The sequence below is a fragment of the Rhinoderma darwinii genome, chromosome 11 (assembly GCF_050947455.1).
Source record: "Rhinoderma darwinii isolate aRhiDar2 chromosome 11, aRhiDar2.hap1, whole genome shotgun sequence".
Lineage (NCBI taxonomy): Eukaryota > Metazoa > Chordata > Amphibia > Anura > Rhinodermatidae > Rhinoderma > Rhinoderma darwinii.
The window spans coordinates 48,057,179-48,078,926 of record NC_134697.1 but is presented as its reverse complement, the minus strand read 5'-3'; the positions used below and the strand labels follow the sequence as shown (position 1 = coordinate 48,078,926).

At 45.0% G+C, this 21,748-nt stretch overlaps 1 protein-coding gene across 1 annotated transcript; it reads right to left on the bottom strand.

Moving 5' to 3' along the window:
* Positions 1 to 984: 984 nt before the first annotated feature.
* On the bottom strand, positions 985 to 6,802 carry LOC142663835 (interferon-induced protein with tetratricopeptide repeats 5-like). Its single transcript, XM_075842665.1, has 2 exons — positions 6,657 to 6,802; positions 985 to 3,157 (listed from the first exon to the last, which is right to left on the bottom strand). Exons 1-2 carry the CDS (start codon positions 6,659 to 6,661, stop codon positions 1,711 to 1,713), a joined length of 1,452 nt encoding a protein of 483 aa, XP_075698780.1. The 5' UTR covers positions 6,662 to 6,802; the 3' UTR covers positions 985 to 1,710.
* Between the last annotated feature and the right edge of the window lie 14,946 nt (positions 6,803 to 21,748).

Below are 21,748 nucleotides of genomic sequence, written 5' to 3'. Positions count from 1 at the left end.
GCCCAGGTAATATATTGGGCAGCCGCATGTGGCCATATAAACCACTCCCTTGGTTATACAATTTGCAAATTCTCTCTTTCTCAGATCTTTGTCCGCGGTCAGAATTCCCCGTCAGTTCTGGAAAATACTTCTTATTTTCTTGTGTTTGTTGTCAAAAGTATCTTCGCCTCTGTTGTGTTTTTGGAAATCAGGAAGTTTGTTTTGTTTTGTGCCCTGCTCGTTCTATAGTATACGTTATAATTTTATAAAAAATGATGACGTTTTGGGCTAAGCATTATCAGCAACTGTTGAAGAAGCTTTCCCACTACATTTGTAACATATCATTAGTATGCAATAAAATCCATGTGTATGTCTGACAGTGGAGGTCTGACTGCTGGTATCCCCACCAATTCCAACAACTGACAAGGGCTCTGCTCTTTCCATATCTCCCATTAACTATAATAGAGATTATATAGTGGTCACCTATCCGTTACAAACAGGGGATACGGGAAACTAAACGTAATCGGATAAAGTCAAAGGCTGCGTGTGGAGTCCTTATAATGTTGATGACTATTTCTATACAACAGTGTGCTCCCCAACACATCATGATTTAGAGAAATCCTATAGAGAGAACACCTGTGGTCATTCCTGATGAACTGACAATAAGGCTATGTTCACACGCTTAAGAAAAAACGTCTGAAAATACGGAGTTATTTTCAAGGGAAAACAGCCTTTGATTTTCAGCCGTTTTTTTAAACAACATGCGTTTTTTGCGGCGTTTTTTACGACCGTTTTTGGAGCTGTTTTTATATTGAGTCAATGAAAAACGGCTCAAGAAGTGTTTGTAGGTGTTCAGCCCCTGCATTTTTAGCCATTTTTCAGGGTGTTTACGACCCGAAGAATGGCTGAAAATAGCCCGTGTGAACATACCATAACTTTGAACAGCATTATAAGTCCAGATATACCAAGGAATATGATAAAATAATGTATTTTCACTAATACGTATTGATCATTTTAAAGACTTTATTGATATAATCAGGAAATTTATAAAAACATTTAATACATTTGTGCAAATAATGTCAAAGCGCTCTCATTGTATATTAGTTATGCTCTAATACTTGGCTAATTCAGTACTATAATATTTACAGATGCTATCATGCAGTAAAATTGAGCATGTCAATGTAGCAGAGCTAAGTTTACTGCTTTGTTTATATATCTATATCTATATATGTAATTGTATGGATTATAGTCCTATGGAAGACATGAGTTGTGTGAAAAGTAAATACATACTTTTTTCTGTAAGTTAACAATCATTCTGTGATTTGACGGATGTAGCTACAATATCTTGAATAAGATTAATAACAAATCGATGATTAAAGGAGAAGGTAAGGCGTAAATTTTTTTTTTTAAACAACTAAAAAAAAACACTCCTTAGGCCCCATGCATACGACCGTAAAAATTCCCCGTAATTGCGGACCATAATACGGTCCGCAAATACGGAGCCCCGCCCGTTTGTATTGGGTGCGGACACTTTTCCGTATCACTACGATAGTTTTGGCGGACCCATTAAATCTAGCGGGGGAATCGGGTCCATGAAATCTGACCCGACCCTCCGATCCGTAGAAAGATTGGACATGTCCTATATCTCTACGGATGACGGACGGGACCCGGCCAGCACACAACAGTCATGTGCATTAGGCATTAAGATAATTCTTCTACTTCACTTGTTTTTCATATCATCAACTTCAGCTCGCAGAGATCACTCAGATATTCCTCATTGTGAGGGTCATATCTCAAGGCTTTTTCATAGCAATCAATTGCATCATTTCTTTCCCCATTAATCTTATGGACAAAACCAAGCAAAGCAAAACCCTCAGCTTCATGATTGTTGCTCATAATCTTCTTTGAAGCAATTCTTTTTAGAGCCTTTTCACTGAATTCTCTCTCTTCCTTTGGTGAAGTTATTTGCACACACTTTTTATAGTAGTCGATGGCTTCAGATTCAGACCTCATGTGATATTCTTTGAAACTTCCATAACTGTAATAGATCTGCTGCTTCTCCTCATCTATAAGAGTGGTGAAAGCCAAAATGTTTTGAAACGTGTGCTCTGCTTTTTGATACTCCTTTGCTTCACTATACGTATTAGCTAAATCTACATATGCATACACAAATGATGTTTTATACTCCAGTACCTTTTCAAAATGAAATATGGCATTTTGGATGAGGTCATTTACTTCTTTTGAGTCCATTCGTGTGCTATACATGTTCCTGTTTCTTAACTGTTTTTTGTAAATGAAATATTTAGACCTGTAACATAGGCCAATTTGGTGATGCAGAAATCCAGAAGTTGGGGTGAGACCTACTGCAGTTTCCAGGTGAGACAGGGCTTTATCTATCATCCTAGCTCTCCTGTAAAACTTTGCAACATAACGGAGCAAATATGGAAGGTTTGGGGCTTGTTCTATGGCCTCTTCAATATATTTTATTCCCTCATCAGTTCTGTGTAGGTTTTGTAGTGTCAACGCAAGAAGTGCCTTCAACACGGCATCATTTGGATTCTTCTCTACCGCAAGCTTTAAAAGCCCAAGCGATTTGCATCCTGAAGCAGGACATGTTCTGCCATTGAAATTTTCCAGTCTATAGACTGTTGTTGCATATCCACTGATCCACTCAGGATCTTCAGGCTCAAGCTCCATAGCTTTCTGAAAACATTGTTTTGCTTCTTCGTAAAATTTTCCACCAAATTTTAACAGTGACCAGCCTTTTTCACCATAGATTTCAGGTATATCAGATGTAACTTTTAGACCTTTATAAATCTGCTCTACTTTATCTATATATTTTTGAGAATCTTCGTACTGCTTTAAGTAGTAAAACACCCATGCGTAATTTCCATAAGTCACCAAACATTTTAGATCTGTCCCATCTGGATTGTTCTCATTGATCATTTCTTCTGCCTTTTCTAAATTGGCAATAGATTTTGTATTGTCGCCTTTCAGGTGCGTCACATAGGCCAGTACATTGTACACCATGTATTTGTTCTTGGTGACAAGAAATGTCAACTGGTCATACAATCTGTCTTCTAATTCATCAAGTTCTGTGTTATTTAAAATAAGTTTCCAAGTAAAGTGGCATTTAAGTTGTAGCAAATGCATCTTCAATGCCCCATTTGATGGCCCGCTGTGATAGAAAACAAGAGAGGTGATTTGTATTTGACTAAAAAAGTGATAACATATACAAACAAAAATGTATTATGTGTTATATATAGGTTACTAGAATTCTCTGCAACATATAATATGTAACTGGAACGTTCTTTGCATTACATGGCACGGAAAAAAGACATACAGTTTGTCCATATTGCATGACATCTAGCCACTATATAGTCATATAACAATGTGTCTGTAACTTTAAGATGAACATAGGAAAACAAAAACAGCGTATACACTACATAATAAAAGGACTAAATGAACTCCCCATCATATCTAATTAATTGCTGTGCTAGAGAGTGCACCCTGGACATCTGCTTCATGCCAATCACTGTCCATAGATGCCACCAAACTTCTAGAAATGGGTGTAAAATTTTTATTCCAGTAACAGCATTTAACCCCTTAATTTTAGACGTTAATGACCTAGGCATTTTTTACGTTTTTCCATCGTCTCATTCAAAGAGCTATACACTTTTAATTTTTCTGTCGACATAGCTGTATAAGGTCTTGTTTTTTGCGGGACAAGTTGTAATTTTTAATAGCACCATTTTGGGGTACATAGAATTTATTGATTAACTTTTATTAACATTTTTTTGGGGGGGAATAGAAAAAAAAAAGCAATTTTGCCACATTTTTTTGCGTCTTAAATTTACGCCGTTTACCGTGTGGTATAAATAACACAATAACTTTATTCAGCGGGTTGTTGCGATTGCAACGATACCAAATTTGTATAGTTTTTGTATGTTTTACTACTTACACAGTGAAAACACTTTTTTTTCAAAATTATTTGTTTTTGTGTCTCCATATTTGAAGAGCCGTAACGTTTTTATTTTTTTGCCGATGCATGTGTAGGAGGGCTTTTTTTTTGTGGGACGGCTTTTAGTTTTTATCGGTACAATTCTGGAGTAGATGCGACTTTTTGATCACTTTTTATCACATTTTTTTTACGGCTGGATTCAAAGAAAACAGCAATTTTTGCAAGTTTTCTTATTTTATTTTTTACGACGTTCACCATGCGGGTTAAATAATGTAATATATTTATAGTTGGGGCCGTTACGGACGCAGCGATACCAAATATGTGTAACTTTTTTACTTCATTTTGTTTGTTAATAATAAAGCAGTTTGTAAGGGGGATAAGTGGGTTTTTCATTTTTCTTTCACTTTTTATTAAACTTTTTTACTAGTCCCACTAGGGGACTTCACTTTGCGATTATCCAATCGCATTTATAATACACTGCAATACTTCTGTATTGCAGTGTATTACTGTCTGTCCGTGTAAAACGGACAGGCATCTGATAGGACATGACTCCGGCATGACCTAGCAGGCATTCACCACAGGCAGACCTGGGGGCCTTTATTAGGCCCCCGGCTGCCATCGGAGAAACAGACACTCGGCGATCTTATCGCTGGGTGTCAGTGGGATGAGAGGGAGCTCCCTCCCTCTCTCCAAAACCACTCAGATGCGATGCACGCTATTCAGCACCGCATCTGAGGGGTTAAACGGGTGAGATCGATACTTATATCGATCTCACCCGGCAGAGCAGGGACGCCCCCAGCCCTCAGCTACCTCTGGTAGCTGAGAGCAGGGAAATTTGACAGCTCCCTGCTCTGTTTACTTATTCCGATGCCGCGACGTAAAAAGTCTATGGCATCAGAATAAGGACCGTTAGTGACCGACGTAGAAACACGATGGGCCGGTCACTGACGGGTTAAATATTTTATCTTATTAGTGGTACAGACCAACACCTTTGTATTTTACATCCTGATGAAAGGCTGTCTGTCCCTGCAGCTAGAAATATGGTTCTAGAACTGACAACTTTTAGTGCAGTCACAAATGCTAAATTTTTTTTGCATTTTGGCCTCTGTAGTAAATTACATCAGGAACCAGATTGTAGAGAACAGGATTTTACATTCCCTTCGTGAAATTTGGCTGAAAATTGCGCTGTGTTTAGGGCCCTCTATAACATGACTTGGGCCACTTTCACGTACCAGTATTTTGGTCAGTCTTTCGTGTTAGTATTTGTGAGCTAAAAGCAGGAGTGGGACCTACACAGCGTAAAACTATAATGGAAAGATTGGAACGTCTTCCGTGTTTTGATCCACTCCTTGATTTGGTTCACAAATTGTGATGCAAAATACGGACTAAAATACTGCCATGTGAAAGTGGCCTAACACTTGCAGTTTTTGTGGGGATTTGCAATGTTCTTTCTTGATTAATGAGGGAAGTTGCAGCATTCGGCAAAGTTCAGACAGGGTTTTTTCTTTAGCACTTTGAAACGCCACTAAAATGCCTACAAAAACGCCTGTCTGAAACGTTGTTTTAATAATGCTATTCACATGCATTTTTAGTGGCGTGTTGTAAATAATGTATTTTTGTACATGCACATACCTTCCAACTTTCATCTTTCGCAAAGAGGGACAACAGATGTGCCGCGCGTCGCAGCAAGTTTTTCCCTTTTAAGCCACGCCTCTAACCCTGCCCAATTCCCGCCCATACACACCTGGTTCAGCCCACACAGTATCATGCTCCCATAGTGCCTCTACACAGTATAATGCCCCCATAGAAACCACCACACAGTATAATGCCCCCATAGATGCACCCATACAGTATAATGCCCCCATAGATGCACCCATACAGTATAAAGCCAACACAGATGCCCCAATACAGCATAATGCCCACACAGAAACTCTCATACTGCATAGTGCCCCCATAGCTGCCACCAAACAGTATATTGCCCCCATACAGTATAATGCCCACACAGATGCCCCTATATGGTATAAGCCACATCTATGGACAGTGATGTCAGGGATTCCCTCTAGGAGTGGAATCCCCGGCCAGGGCATTGGCAACACTCTGGCCAGGGATTACGCTCCAGGAGGAGCCCCTAACGTCACTGTCCATATATGAGCAGGCACATCAGGGGCTCCCTCGGCCAGAGTATCTGCAACCTTCTGGCTGGGGATTCCACTACACAAGAAGTGAATGGCAGAGCAGGGAGTGGATAGTTTCCTGCTCTGCCATAGTATTCAATGGTATCTGCATCTTGAGGACTCAGATACAATTGAATATCGTAGTTGCCGGGACACATCTGGGACAGTAATTTGCCGGGACTGTCTCTTTAAATTCGGGACTGTCCCTGCAAATTCGGGACTGTTGGCAACTATGGTAGTGTACCCGACCCGTAGGAACCCAGCCTAAAGGTCTGCAGCAAATTGATTCACTGTGATGGACCTATCATTTCTTAAATTAATGTAGTTCTCTGTTCCTGTGTTCTTTTCAATTGGAAAATCTTTTCTCATGTAACCTGCTATAATTATGACTTAGACTGAGATGTCTTTCAAATACATTACACATGAAACTTGGCATTAAGTTAAACCAAGTAAAATATAAAGCATGGTAATATTAGCATCTCAAATTGCTTTACATTAGAGGTTAATAAGGAAAACATTCAGAAAAATGTGAAAGTTTTTACCTCATTCTGTCAAATTTCCTTTCAGTCTCGTCTGTGAATTGAAGAGGAAGCTTTTGAAGTATAATACAGTGATCCTGACTCCATGCTTTTATAGTCAGATAATCCTTGGGGAGGCAAGTGCCATCCTCAGTCAGGGGAGGAGAGAAGGGAGAAATGATACTACTCAATGCCAGTATAAACAGAAACAGACTAGTGATATTCCGAAGAATAGAAACTGAAACCAGCTATGTAAGTAAACAGCAGGGGCGTTGCTAGGGTCTTAATAATCTCAGTTATTTTGTGTATTCATTATCTGCATTGAACTGTTTAGCATCTTCTAGTGAAAAATATTTGTAGCCCTAATACATTGAAGTTAAATGCAGGAGGCAGTCAGAGAAAATTGATACTTTAACCCCTTCCCGACATTTGACGTATGGGTACGCCATGGAAAGCTAGTGCTTCCCGCATCCATACGCCAAATGCGTGGCACCGGCTCAGAAGCTGACATCCGGCTGTAATGGCGGGGACCGTAATTATCTTCGATCCCCGCCATTAACCCCTTAAATGCAGAGCTCAAAAGCGATTGCTGCATTTAAGGGGTTTGTAGCTCATCGGAACCCCGGCAATAAAATTGCCGGGGTTCCGGTGGCTGCAATGGCAACCGGAGGCCTAATACTGGCCTCCCGGTCTGCCTAGCATGGAAGCCGTTCAGCACCCGCCCGGTGGCGGAGCCTGAACGGCTTTCGTAGCCGCCGGCAAGATGGCGCCGGCTCAGGAGCTGAGCCGGCGTCATCAGCGGTGGATGTCAGCTGTAAGTTACAGCTGACATTCACCTGTAAGGCAGGAACCAGAGCTAGCTCCGAACCCTGCCATTAACCCCTTCGATGCAACGATCGAAAGCGATCGCTGCATCTTAGCGGTTGCTAGCAGATCGCCAGCCCTGCCATGCAATCAGGGTTGCCGACTGCTGCTATGGCAACAGGAGACACAATAGCCTCCTGCTCTGCCATTACGGAAGTCGATTAGGCACCGCCGGGAGGAGAAGCCTAATCGGCTTGCTGTCAGTGAATAACTGACAGATCTAATACATTGCACTACGTAGGTAGTGCAATGTATTAGAAAAAAAAAATCTGACAGTTGGACCTTCAAGTCCCCTAGTGGGACTTGAAAAAAAGTGTAAAAAAAAGTATAAAAAAGTGTAAAAAAAAAGGTGAAAAAAGTAAAAGTTTGAAAACATAATAAAAGTTTCAAGTAATAAAATAAAACACAATCGCCCTGTTCCCTTATCAAGTCCTTTATTATTGAAAAAAAATAATAAACCATACGTATTTGGTAACTCCGCAACCGTAATGGCCTGAGCTATAAAAATATTATATTATTTATTGCATGCGGTGAACAGCGTAAAAAAAAAACGTAAAAACTATACCAGAATTTCTGTTTTTTGGTCACTTTGCCCTACAAATATTGGAATAAAAAGTGATCAAAAAGTCGCACGTATCCAAAAATGGTACCTATAAAAACTATAGCCCGTCTTGCAAAAAAAAAGGCCTCATACAGCTCTGTCGACGAAAAAGTTAAAAAGTTATGGTTCTCACAACTTGGCGACAGAAAAAAAGTAATTTTATTGTGCAAAACATTGTAAAACGTAAAAAAGTGCCATAAATTAGGTATCGCCGGAATCGGACTGACCCGCAGAATAATGTTAACACGTAATTTATAACGCGTGGTGAATGCTGTATAAAAAAAACCAAAAAAAAACTATGCCAGAATTGCAGTTTTTTGGTCACCTGACCTCCCAAAAAAATATGATAAAAAGTGATCAAAAAGTCCCCCAAAATGGTACCAATAATAACTACTGCTCGTCCCACAAAAAGCACCTCTCATACCACTACGTCTATGAAAAAATTAAATTAGTTAAGGAAATAAAAAAATATGCAGTTTATCCTGTTTCAAGAGGCGATTTATCAATGCCCTAAAATTAAGGAACCAGGAAGGGGAGGGCCCAAACATATCTGCTGGATGCGAGGGTGCCCGTATTATACCAGGGTAACACTTCCCAGCAAAATTCCCCAAACTGCAAAGGTGCGGAGTGTGGAGCAAAAGGGGGATAAGAAATTACACCATTTATCAGTGCGACACCGGCCTGTGCAGTATTTTATTGTTTTTTTACCCCATTATTATACCACCTTCCTATGCCCCTGATATACTCTGCCCAGCTTACATGTACCCCCACAACATAAACTATAATACCAGTAATACTCAAACAAAACTACTACCAAGCAATATCCGCCCTCCAAAAGCCAAATGGCGCTCCCTCCCCTCTGAACCCTACAGCGTGCCCAAACAGCAGTTTGCTTCCATATATATGGCATCACCATACCCGGGAGTACCCTTTTAACAATTTTTGGGTGTGTGTCTCCAGTGGCACAAGCTGGGCACAACATATTTGCCACTGAAATGGCATATATATGGAAAATATTATTTTTTAATTTACACCATCCGCAGCGCAATCATTTATGGAAAAGGCCTGTGGGGTGAAAATGCTCACTACACCCCTTAATAAATGCCTTGAGGGGTGTAGTTTACAAAATGCGGTCACTTTCTTTTTATTACTTCACATCTGTGTCCTGCAATTGTGAACCAATACTTTGTAAATCGCCAAATTAGGCCTCAATTTTACGTGGTACTCTTTTGCTCCTGAGCCCTGTCAAATGTCCAGGCAAAAGATTAGGGCCACATGTAGGGTGTTTCTAAAACCGGGAAACACCGCATAATAATAAGAGAGCTGTAAAGGATCTGCCAGGCACAGCTTCTGTGTCAACGCCCATAGGTAATCAGTCTGCACCTGCTTCTATGTCTGTGAGACTGACTCCATCTTCCACCACCCAGGATGGCAGGCTTAGGAGTGGGAGATCTATATGATTATCTTTTCTATAGATATCTGCATTTGTTACCACATCACAGGATGTTTTTAGTATGGTAGCATATATATTGGATTATTCACGCAGCTCCTCCATACTCTCCTTTTTAACTGTGTGCTATATTGTTTTTATATTTTGATGGCCAATGTGTTATGTATATTTCAATAAAGTTTATTTTATATTGTCATGGTACATGACTTGTGCTATGTGTGTTTCATTTTCTGGATATACTAGTAGTCTTCACAGTCTGGTATAGGTATTGATATTTGCTTTATGATTTGTGTGGACGCATTATTGTTTGGCACATGCCAATGGTCTATACTCGTATAGGTATTCATCATTAGGAGTGGGAGAGCCTATCACAGCCTGGCCAGACGGAGCTAGCTCCCGCCCTCTGTCTATTTATACCTGCCTTTCCTGTTCCTCCTTGCTTGTGATTCTTCTCGTTTGGTTTACTGGCCCTGCTGCAGCTTCTTGAACTATTTGTCCCTGCTTGATACTGACCCTGGCTTACTGACTACTCTCCTGCTCTGCGTTTGGTACCTCGTACACTCCTGGTTTGACTCGGCTTGTTCACTACTCTCCTGCTCTGCGTTTAGTACCTCGTAGACTCCTGGTTTGACTCGGCTCGTTCACCACTCTTGTTGCTGACGGTGTTGCCGTGGGCAACTGCCCCATTTCCCTTAGCTTCTGTGTACCCTTGTCTGTTTGTCTGTCGTGCACTTATTGAGCGTAGGGACCGTCGCCCAGTTGTACCCCGTCGCCTAGGGCGGGTCGTTGCAAGTAGGCAGGGACTGAGTGGCGGGTAGATTAGGGCTCACTTGTCTGTTTCCCTACCCCCATCATTACAAGAGCTGTCTTGTTATGGTGGCACAAGCTAGGCACCACATATTGGCATATCTATGGGAAAAAAAAACATTTTCACTCTGCAACATCGAGTGCACACTAATTTCTACAAATCACCTGCGGGGTTAACATGCTCACTACACCCCTAGGTGAATGCATAGAGGAGTGTAGTTTACAAAATGTGGTCACTTCTGGGGGTTTTCCACTGTTTTGGTACCACAGGCGCCCAGAAACCAATTCAGCAAAATCTGCACTCCAAAAGCCAAGTGGCACTCCTTCCCTTCTGAGCCCTACTGTGTGCCCAAACAGCCGTTTATGACCACATATGGGGTATTGCCGTCCTCTGGAGAATTTGCTTTACAAATGTTGGGTTCTTTTTTTCCTTTATTTGTTGAGAAATTATTTTTTTTTTTTAGCTAAAGCGACATCTTATTGAAGAAAAGGGATTGTTTTTATTTTTACTGCCCAATTCTAATGAATACTATGAAACACCTGTGGGGTCAAAATGCTCACTACACCCTTAGATGAATTCTTCAAGGGTTGTAGTTTCCTAAATGGAGTACATTTTTGGGCGTTTTTTTCTGTTTTGGTCCCTCGGGGGCTTTGCAAATGCTACATGGCCTCCGCAAACCATTCCTGTTAAATTTGAGCTCCAAAAGCCAAATGGCGCTCTTTCCCTTCTGAGTCCTGCCGTGTTTCCAAAAAGCCGTTTATGACTAAATGTGGGGTATTGTTCTACTCGGGAGAAATTGCGTGACAAATTTTGCGGTGCTTTTTCTCCTTCAGTCCTTGTGGAAATGAGAAAATTAGCTAAACCTTCTTTTTCTTTGAAAAAATTTAGATTTTCATTTTCAGGGTCTACTTCCAATAATTTCTGCAAAAAAACTGTGGGGTTAAAACGCTCACTATACCCCTAGATAATTTCCACAATGGGTGTAGTTTCCAAAATGGGGTCACTTGTGGGGGCTTTGTAAATGTGACATGGCCTCAGCAAACCATTCCTGCTAAATTTGAGCTCAAAAAGCCAAATGGTGCTCTTTTCATTCTAAGCCCTGCCGTGTGTCCAAACAGCAATTTATGACCACATGTGGGGTATTGTTTTACTCGGGAGAAATTGCTTTACAAATTTTTGCGTGCATTTCCTTCTTTAGTCGTTGTGGAAATGAGAAAAAAAAATCTCTAAACCTACATTTTCTTTGAAAACATGTAGATTTTCATTTTCACTGCCTACTTCCAATAATTTCTGTAAAAAACCTGTGCGGTCAAAATGCTCACTATACCCCTAGATAATTTCCTTGAGGTGTGTAGTTCCCCAAATGGGGTCACTTTTGGGGGATTTCCAATGTTTTGGAGCCGCAAGAGCCCTTCAAACGTGACATGGTGCCTAAAATGTATTCTAATAAAAATAAGGCCCCAAAATCCTCTAGGTGCTCCTCTGCTTCTGTGGCCAGTGCTTCAGTCCGGTAGCACGCGAGGGCCACATGTGGGATATTTCCTAAAACTCAATAACCTGGGCAATAAATATTAAGTTGCATTTCTCTGGTAAAACTTTCTGTGTTACAAAAAAAAATTGATTAAAATTTATTTTTGCCAAAATATATGAAATTTGTAAATTTCACCTCTACTTCGCTTTGATTCCTGGGAAACATCTAAAGGGTTAAGAAACTTTCTAAATGCTGTTTTGAATACTTTGGAGGGGTGAAGTTTTTAAAATGGGGTGACTTTTTTGGGGGTTTCTAATATATAAAGCCCACAAAGCCACTTCACAACTAAACTGGCCCCTGTAAAAATAGCCTTTTGAAATGTTCTTGAAAATGTGAGAAATTGCTGCTAAAGTTCAAAGCTTTGTAACGTCCTAGAAAAATAAAAGGATGTTCAAAAAATGATGTCAATCTAAAGTAGACATATGGGGATGTTAATTTTGTGTGGTATAACTGCCTGTCTTACAAGCAGATACATTTAAATTGAGAAAAAAATTTTGCTAAATTTTGGTGTTTTTCACAATTAAATACTGAACGTATCGAGCAAATTTTGCCAGTAAGATAAAGTCCAATGTGTCACGAGAAAACAATCCCAGAATCGCTTGGATAGGTAAAAGCATTCCGAAGTTATTTTCACATAAAGAGAAACATGTCAGATTTGAAAAATGAGGCTCTGTCAGGAAGGTCAAAAGTGGCCAAAGCGGGAAGGAGTTAAAAACTAAAGTTTAAACTAAAGTTCGTTGTTGAAGTAACTAGATGTTTTACAGTTGCAAATTACCTAAGTTCCTATGCCGTATAATTTAGTAGCTGCTAGTGTGATAAGAGATAGGAGGAGGTGGAGAACAATGGGGGCTCACAGGCGAATAGCCGCTGAGCCAGGGACTGTTGCAGGGAAGGGGTAAGCGAGGGGTTAATAGGCTCCCTTCCCTCCTCTACTCGGTACTTGGGGTGGAGTCAGGTTAGGAGGGGGTCGTTTAGGGGAGGAGAAGGGGTGGGCTTAGAGGAAAGAAGGAAGGGATATAAGGGTGTCTTACCTGGTGTGCGGCCTCTTTCCATGATTTTTCAACCATGATGGATCATCAGGTGTCGCTGCAGGCGCTGCGCGCCACTATCGCCGCTGGAGGGAGTGACTGGCTGCAGTCCCTGCTATGGGAATCAGCTGTGTCGGTTCCTGCATCTGTGACCGGGCGTCGTCGTTCGGCTCGTGCCTCTTGTCCGCCGGTCCGGCTCTCTCTCTCCACTTCCGGCGGGGTGCGGCCGGCGGCGAGGGCTGCGAGTGCCGCAGGCGTTCCGGCCCCTTCTCCGTCGGTTGTGCTGCCTACTCCGGCGACGGGAACGGGGGTGTCGGTGGCCATTGTGGGGGATGTGGTTCCCCCGACACAAGGGACCAGGGGAGCCACGGGTGTGGTGAAACTTAGGCCCCGCCCACTAGATGGGAGAGGATTTGTGGGGCAGGCCCTGGCATAAGCCCCTATCTCGGCGGCGGCAGCTGCTTCACCAGCTGGGAGCGTGCCGCTGCTCCTGGCGTCAGAAGGCAGAGAGGTGGGGGTTTTGAAGGGGAAGGGGGGCAGTGGAGGGAAGAGTCGGGGGATGATGGCTCCTTTGAGGGGTCAGAGCTTTTCTTTTCGGGCCAGTCAGCTAGGCGGGTGGCACGTCAGGTGGTGACCCCTCCCGCTGATGTGCTGCCGGTGCTGCCTGGGCAGGCAGCGGTGGCCACAGTGTCGGCATCACACACAGGTGAAGTGTGCCGGGATCGGTCCCATAGTAGGCACAGGGCGAGTAGGGCTGGGTCGGGGCATCGCCATGTGTCCGGTCGCAGTCGGTCGCGGAGACATCGGCGTCGTCATTTTTGTCGGTATAGGCGGTCTCCATCTGATTCATCGTCATCCAGCATCTCCCGGGATAGTTGGCGGGCGGCCTGGAGCAGTAGTAGGAGTTGTCGTGCTGCGTCTGACCAGGTGACTCGGAGTCGCCGTTCCTCGGCTGCTTCTACGCCGGCTGAATTTTTTCCGTCTGTGCCTGGAGGTTCGTCTGCTGCTGGACACAGTGAGTATGCCTGCCTTCGGGCTTGGAATGCTGATAACATGTCTGCCAATGATTTATTGTCTGCTGTACAATCTCTGGTGGCAGGGGCCGTCTAGTTGCCCGTGGGACCGTCGTCGCAGGCCGTGGTTGTGAGGTCCACGGTGGAGGCGTCCACTTCTATGTCCACTCCGGCGGTCCCCGCTTTCAGAGATTCTTATTTTTGTAGTGTGTCTCCCTTGGGTGCTCATGTGTCTGATGAGGTGCGCGAGAAAATAGGGAAGAATGCTTATATTGATATTTGGTCTCTTTTGTCGGTTGATTCGTCGACGGTGGATAAGGAGCGTAGACTTGAGTGGGGTGTGTTGAGTAAGCCTATGGTCGTGCGGTCGTTTAACAATTGTGTGCAGGCCTTTGCTATTTTGGGGGGGTGTTTAGTCAGGCTCGGCCTGCGTGTGCAGGGCAGTTATTTGTGTATTTGGACACGAATTTTTGTGCGGATAAATCGCACGGCGGCTCGGCCTGGTGGCGATACGATGAGGAGTTCCGTCGGCGTCTGGCGCAGAGGCCTTCTGTGGGGTGGGATACGAAAGCGACGGATGTTTGGTTGTGCTTGATGATGGCGCAGCGGCCCTTTCAGCCCGCCGCCCCCGCCTCTTCCCCTTCCGGTGGGGGCGGGGTTGGCGGGGGGGGTTGGGGGGCTCCGTCAATCAGGAGCCTGTTGGCTCTTTAATGAAGGGCACTGTAGATTTAATGCCGTCTGTAAATTCCGGGATGAGTGCTCCTCGTGTGGAGGTACCCATGCAGCGATCCGATGCTCCCGTCCAGCGGCGGCGGTCGCCCGCCCTGCGGGTGTTGGTAGAGGGGAGGACGCCGGTGCGCATGTCCGCGATGCTCCCGTGGTTAAGCCGGTATCCCAAGATGGCGGAAGCCGCCCTGCTTAGAGTGGGTTTTTGTTTTGGGTTCTTTATTCCGTTTACTGCGCAGGCGGATCCGGTTATGTCGCGGAATTTGAAGTCGGCGGAGGAGTTTCCAGCCGCCATTAGGGAGAAGGTGGAAAAGGAAGTGGAGCTCGGCAGGATGGCCGGCCCATTTTCTGCTTTGCCCTTTCCTAATCTTCGGGTGTCGCCCCTGGGGGTGGTTCCTAAGAAGGAGCCTGGAAAGTTCCGTCTGTTTCACCATCTGTTGCATTCTAAGGGGCGGTTGGTGAATGACGGGATTGACAGTGACTTGGCGACTGTCTCGTACGTTTCGTTTGATCGGGCAGTCGATTTAGTGTGTCGGGCGGGGGCGGGAGCCCTTATGGCTAAGTCTGATATTGCGTCCGCTTTTCGGTTGTTGCCTGTTCATGCGGATTGTTTTCATCTGTTGGGCTGTGTGTTGGAGGGGTTTTTCTATTATGACATGTGTTTGCCGGTGGGTTGTTCGATTTCTTTTTCATATTTTGAGGTGTTCAGTTCATTTCTGGAATGGGCGGTGCGGGATCTCACGGGTTCTGGGTCAGTGACTCATTGCCTGGATGATTTTTTGTTTGTAGGGCCCGTTTCCTCGGGGCAGTGTCAGTTTTTGTTGAGGTCCTTTCAGTTTCTTGCTCAGCGGTTTGGGGTCCCCCTTTCTGAAGAAAAGGCGGATGGACCGGTGTCGGTGTTGTGTTTTCTGGGCAATGAAATAGATTCGGTTGCTATGGTCTTTCGCCCCCCGGCGGAGAAGGTGGTGAAATTGCATACCGCATTGGACGTGGCTTTGGCGGCGCGTAAGTTGGAGTTGCGACAGATTCAATTGTTATTGGGTTTGTTGGTCTTTGCGGGTCGTATTATGCCCATGGGGCGGGTGTTTGCAAGGAGGTTGTCCTTAGCTACAGTGGGCGTTTCGGTGCCTTCCCATCATGTTCAGATGTCTAGTTCTGTTAAAGCGGATTTGCGCGTCTGGCGCACTTTCTTGGAGGACTACAATGTGCGTACGTGTTGGAGGGCGCCTTCCATTTCCAGTGTGGACTTGGAATTGTTTACGGATGCGGCTGGTGCGGTGGGTTTTGGGGCGTTGCTGGGTTTGGCGTGGTGCGCTGAAGCTTGGCCTGATTCCTGGTGGGACAAGGGGTGGTGTGCAAATTTGACATTGTTGGAACTTTTTCACATAGTTGTCGCCTTTGAATTGTGGGGGGCGCGCCTCTCCAACAGGTCTGTGGTGTTTTGGTCGGATAATATGAGTGTTGTTTTTGCTGTTAACCAACTTACTTCCTCCTCAGGTCCGGTTTTAGCTTTGCTCCGTCATTTGGTGTTGCGTTGCTAGCAGTGTAACATCCGTTTTCGTGCTCTCCATATTCCAGGTGTTCACAATGTTGTTGCTGATGCTTTATCTCGTTTTCATTGGCAGGTTTTTTGCTCTCTTTGCCCGCAGGCGGAGCAGGAGGGGGCCAGCTGCCCGGAGTTTTTGTGGAGGCTGCTGGATCGGAGTTAGTGCCGTTGGTGAGGTCGTCCCTTGCGCCCTCTACCTGGGCGACCTACGGTAATGCGTGGAAGGAATGGTTGAGTGCTGCGGGGGATAGACTGGTGGGGGAGGACCCGGTGCTGCGGACAACTGTGACGCTGGAGTATTTAACAGCTTTGCGCGAGCGTGGTGTTTCGGGGGTGGTAGCTCAGCGGCGTCTGGCTGGGGTTGCTTTCTTTCCAAAGTTAAGGGGGTGGTCGGACGTGACCAAGTCTTTTTTTATTTAACAAGCCCTGAAGGGTTGGAAGAAGTTGGCTTCCAGGAGGGAGTCGCGTCGACCGGTGTCCTTTTCTTTATTGCAGGAACTTATAGTGCCGCTGCCATCGGTTCGTTCTTCTCCGTATGAATCTGTTTTGTTTTCAGTGGCTTTCTCGTTATGTTTTTTCAGGGCTCTGCGGATTTCGGAACTATTTCCGATTGGGGCGGCTCGTCCGGGGGGTTTGCTTTTTGAGGACGTAGTGGCCTCTTCGGTGGGGGTTCGTTTGCATATTCGTCGCTCTAAGATGAACGTGTTTGGTCGGGGTTGTTGGGTGGCGCTTCGGCCAGTCCCGGGTTCGGCTTGTCCGGTGGCGGCGGTGCCGGCTTTCTTGGGGGTGCGTAGTTCAGGGGTAAAATTTTTGTCACACTCGGATGGGCGGCCGCTTACTATGTTTCAGTTTTCTGCTATTTTCCGTAAGGCTTTGGTTCAGGTTGGTAAACCGCCAGGGGAATACGGTACTCATTCTTTCCATATTGGCGCGGCCATGATGGCCAGTGAATTGGGGTTATCGGATGCGGCTGTGAGGCGCATAGGGAGATGGAAGTCGGATTGTTTTGCTGGTTATGTTCGCCCGGATCTTATTTTGCATTTATTCAGTTTTCGTTTTAGGTTCCAGACCATCGGTGTGGATTGTCGGGCACTCCTATGTGTTCTGGGCGGAAAGGAGGGCTGTCATACGCCCTGGGGGACGATCGTTGGGCTTTGCAAGTGCCGAAGTTTATTGGAGAGGCCTCCGGGGCCTGCGCTGGTTGCAGGCACTGCCCGAAGCGGTCGACATCAGCCGGCATCGGCTGGTCCCAACTGTTTTGCTTGTACATCTGGGAGGCAATGATTTGTGTTCAGTTAGGTTGGGGGAGTTGATCTCGCTGATACAGTCAGATTTGGAAAGGTTCACTTCCTTTTTCCCCCGGTTAGTGCTAGTCTGGTTGGAAATTGTTCCTAGGTTGGTGTGGCATGGAGCACGGTACGTGAATGCCATTGAGCGGGCGAGGCGCCTCTTAAATACCAGGGTGTCTCGGTTTGTCCGAGCTAGAGGTGGGGTAGTGGTGCGTCATCGGAAGTTGGAGGGTGACAACAGAGGTTTGTTGTTGCCAGACGGGGTGCACCTGACGGACATTGGGCTAGATATTTTCCTGTCGGGGTTGCAGGATGGGGTTGAGCAAGCTCTGTTTATGTTGGGGGTCGGTAAGCCGTGTAGTTGAGGAACACACGGTCACCTGGTGGCGGTAGTAGAAGGGGATTTACCTACATGTCCTTGGTTAGGCAGGCATACAGGTTGTTTATTGACCTATGTTAAGGTCATTTAGTGTGCATATATTTTGTAAATATGTTATTTACATTTTTATTGTATTAATAAAGCTGTGGCCGATCCCCGGGTCAACCCCACTTTAAAAGAGAATTAAGTGCCGGTTGTTATTATTTGATGGGGAGAGACTAATGGGTTAGATGTTGTTTTATGCATACAGTCTCTGCTATTGTGATAAGAAATGTGATGTTGTTCTTAAAATGACTGGACACAAACATAAAATGCTCATATAGCTATTTTGTATAACAATGTACAGTAGAACAGCTTTGTGTCATTAGTAGATTGAATCAGGAAAAGTGATAAATGTAATAATGTATAAACAGACTTCACGGCCTAACCACCAGAAAGTTTTGTTTTGCACTCTGAAATCCTTGATTCTGGTATACATTCTGCCCACAGTGCAGAGTTGTTTTGTTCTGATGAAGGCATGTAAACTGGCAGAGGGAAAGACTTTAAATATGTGTATATATAAGACACCCGTTATGCTTACAGAGTTGTGCATGATTTTGGTTTTCTGTGGGAGCACAGAGGTTTCTTAAAGAGGCTCTGTCAACAGATTATAAGTGGCCTATCTCCTACATAATCTGATCGGCGCTGTAATGTAGATAACAACAGTGGTTTTTATTTTGAAAAACAATCATTTTTGAGCAAGTTATGAACAATTTTAGATTTATGCTAATTAGTTTCTTAATAGACAACTGGGCGTTTTTTACCTTTTTACCACCTGGGCGTTGTAAAGAAAAGTGTATGACGCTGACCAATCAGCGTCCTACACTCTTCTCCATTCATTTTTAGCTGTGCTTGCATCACAGCGTGATCTTGCCATAATCACGCTGTGCTGTCACATACTCCCACATTAACTTTACCGAAGTGTCTTGAGAGTCAATAGACATCGCCTCCAGCCAGGATGCAATGTCTATTCACACACCCGGCACTTCGGTAAAGTTTCTGTGGGACTTACTTACACAGCACAGCGTGATCTCGCGAGATCACGCTGTGCTGTCTTTCACCGCGTGATCTCGCGGGATCACGCTGTGCTGTGATTAAGTCCCACAGAAACTTTACCGAAGTGTCGGGAGTGTGAATATACAGGCACTTATAATCTGGTGAGAGCCTCTTTAACTTCTTGTGGGAAGGTTGTGAAGTTTAAAGACCTCATACAGGACCTCCTGGAAAAGGTAAAGCTACCTTGAGCCATAGCTGTTATCAAATGCCAGGCACATCAGCGAGCAAAAGATCCTATCACTATGGGTAATAACAGGTCAGATAAAGCAACCAAAAAGGCTGCTCTTATGCTCCTCGAAGAGTCCCAAAAAAGATGAACAAAATCTGACAATAGATACTTTATAACCTTGCAAAAACAGGCATGTCCCCAGACCCTGGCTCAGCAAATGCAGGGTCTCTCCCTACAGGTCCAAGCCCTGGATCAGAGGTGTGACCAGCGTAATGCTAACCAGGTAGTGCCCTCCACCTCACCTCTTGAACCCCACCTCAAGTTGCCTGACCGGTTCTCAGGGGACCGGAAGACTTTTTTCTCCTTTCAGGAGAGTTGTAGGCTCTATTTCAGCGAGTGGGTATAATGATGTCCCGGCTCCAGGACGGCCCCCAAGAATGGGCCTTCTCCTTGGCTCCTGACGCCCCTGAATTTTCCTCTATGACGAGACTGACAAGACTGCCTTTGCCGAGAATCAGCTGGTGACCTTACGTCAGGGTAAGAGAGCCGTTGAGGAGTTCTGTTCTGACTTTAGGAAGTGGTGTGTAGCTTCTCGGTGGAATGACCCCTGCCTTGAGGTGACAGTTTAGATTGGGTCTGTCGAACGCCCTGAAAGACCTATTAGTTAGCTATCCCTCTTCTGACTCTCTAGATCAGGTTATGGCTTTAGCGGTACGTCTTGACCGACGTCTCAGGGAACGATGACTTGAACGTTTTTGTGCCTTCTCCTCTGGCTCCCCCATGATGGCTTCCGAGGTTCCGTTGCTTCGTTCTTCCACGGAAAACTCGGATGTACCAATGCAACTCGGGGCCTCCATGTCTCCCCAACAACGTAGAGAGCTCCGCAGGAAGAATGGTCTCTGCTTCTACTGTGGGGATGACAAGCATCAAGTGAACAACTGTCCTAGGCGTAAGAATAAGCAGCCAGAAAACTTCCGCGCCTAAGTGACCATCGGGGAGGTCGCTTGGGCGCACAGGTATTTCCGGTAAATATGAAACCTAATAAGATCTTGCTTCCCTTTCAGGTCTCTTTTGAGGGTAGGTCTGCCACCGGCAGTGCCTTCATGAATTCAGGGTCTTCTGCTAATATTATGTCTGTGGAATTTGCTATGTCTCTAGCTATGCCATTGATTGATTTGCCTAAACCTGTCCCGGTAGTGGGTATCGACTCGACTCCACTTGCTAATGGTTATTTTACGCAGCATACCCCTGTTTTTGAACTCATTGTTGGCTCCATTCATTTGGAGCAGTGCTCTGTACTGGTGATGCAGGGATTATCGTCCGATTTGGTTTTAGGTCTTCCCTGGTTGCAGATGCATAATCCCACGTTTAACTGGAATACTGGGGATCCTACTAAATGGGGTAATGAATGCATGACGTCCTGTTTTTCTGTTCATTTTATTTCTCTCCCTGAGGAGGTGAATTTAGTCAGGACTTTGCTGATGTTTTTTCTAAAAAGGCCTCCGAAGTGTTACCTCCTCATAGAGAATACGATTGCGCTATCCATTTGGTACCAGGAGCTAAGCTCCCTAAAGGGTAGGATATTTAATCTCTCTTGTCCCGAACCTGAGGCTATGAGAGAATATATGCAGGAAAGCCTGGCCAAGGGTTACATTCGCCCCTCTACTTCTCCAGTAGGTGCTGGCTTCTTCTTAGTAGGGAAGAAGGATGGTGGTCTTAGGCCGTGCATCGATTACCGAAACTTGAATAAGGTCACTGTAAGGAACCAGTATCCCCTTCCTTTGATTCCTGATCTCTTCAATCAGGTTCAGGGGGCCCAATGTTTCTCTAAGTTTGATCTTCGGGGGCTTATAACCTTATCCGAGTCAGAGAAGGGGATGAGTGGAAGACTGCGTTTAACACGCCCGAAGGTCATTTTGAATACCTCGTCATGCCCTTTGGGTTGAGTAATGCTCCCGCGGTCTTCCAGAATTTCATAAATGAGATTTTAAGGGACTACCTGGGGGTATTTCTTGTAATGTACCTTGATGACATACTTGTGTTTTTAACCAAGGACTGGTCCTCCCACATTGAGCATGTCAGGAAGGTGCTCCAGGCCCTTTGGGAAAACAAACTCTTTGCTAAATCCGAAAAATGTGTGTTTGGGGTGCAGGAGATACCACTTTTGGGTCAAATCCTCACTCCTAATGAATTCCGCATGGACCCTGCCAAGGTTCAGGCTGTGGCTGAATGGGTCCAACTTGCCTCCCTGAAGGCGTTACAGTGCTTCCTGGGGTTTGCTAACTATTACAGGAGATTTATTGCTAACTTCTCGGTCATCGCTAAGCCCCTTACGGATCTTACTCGCAAAGGTGCTGATCTCCTCCACTAGCCTCCGGAGGCGGTCCAGGCTTTTGAGATCCATAAGAAGTGCATTATCTCTGCCCCAGTTCTGATTCAGCCTAACCAAATGGAGCCATTCATCGTGGAGGTTGACGCCTCCGAGGTGGGAGTGGGTGCTGTCTTGTCCCAGGGTACCAGGTCCCTGACCCATCTCCGTCCCTGTGCCTACTTCTCCAGGAAGTTCTCGCCCACTGAGAGTAACTATGACGTGGGCAACCGCGAACTCTTAGTCATT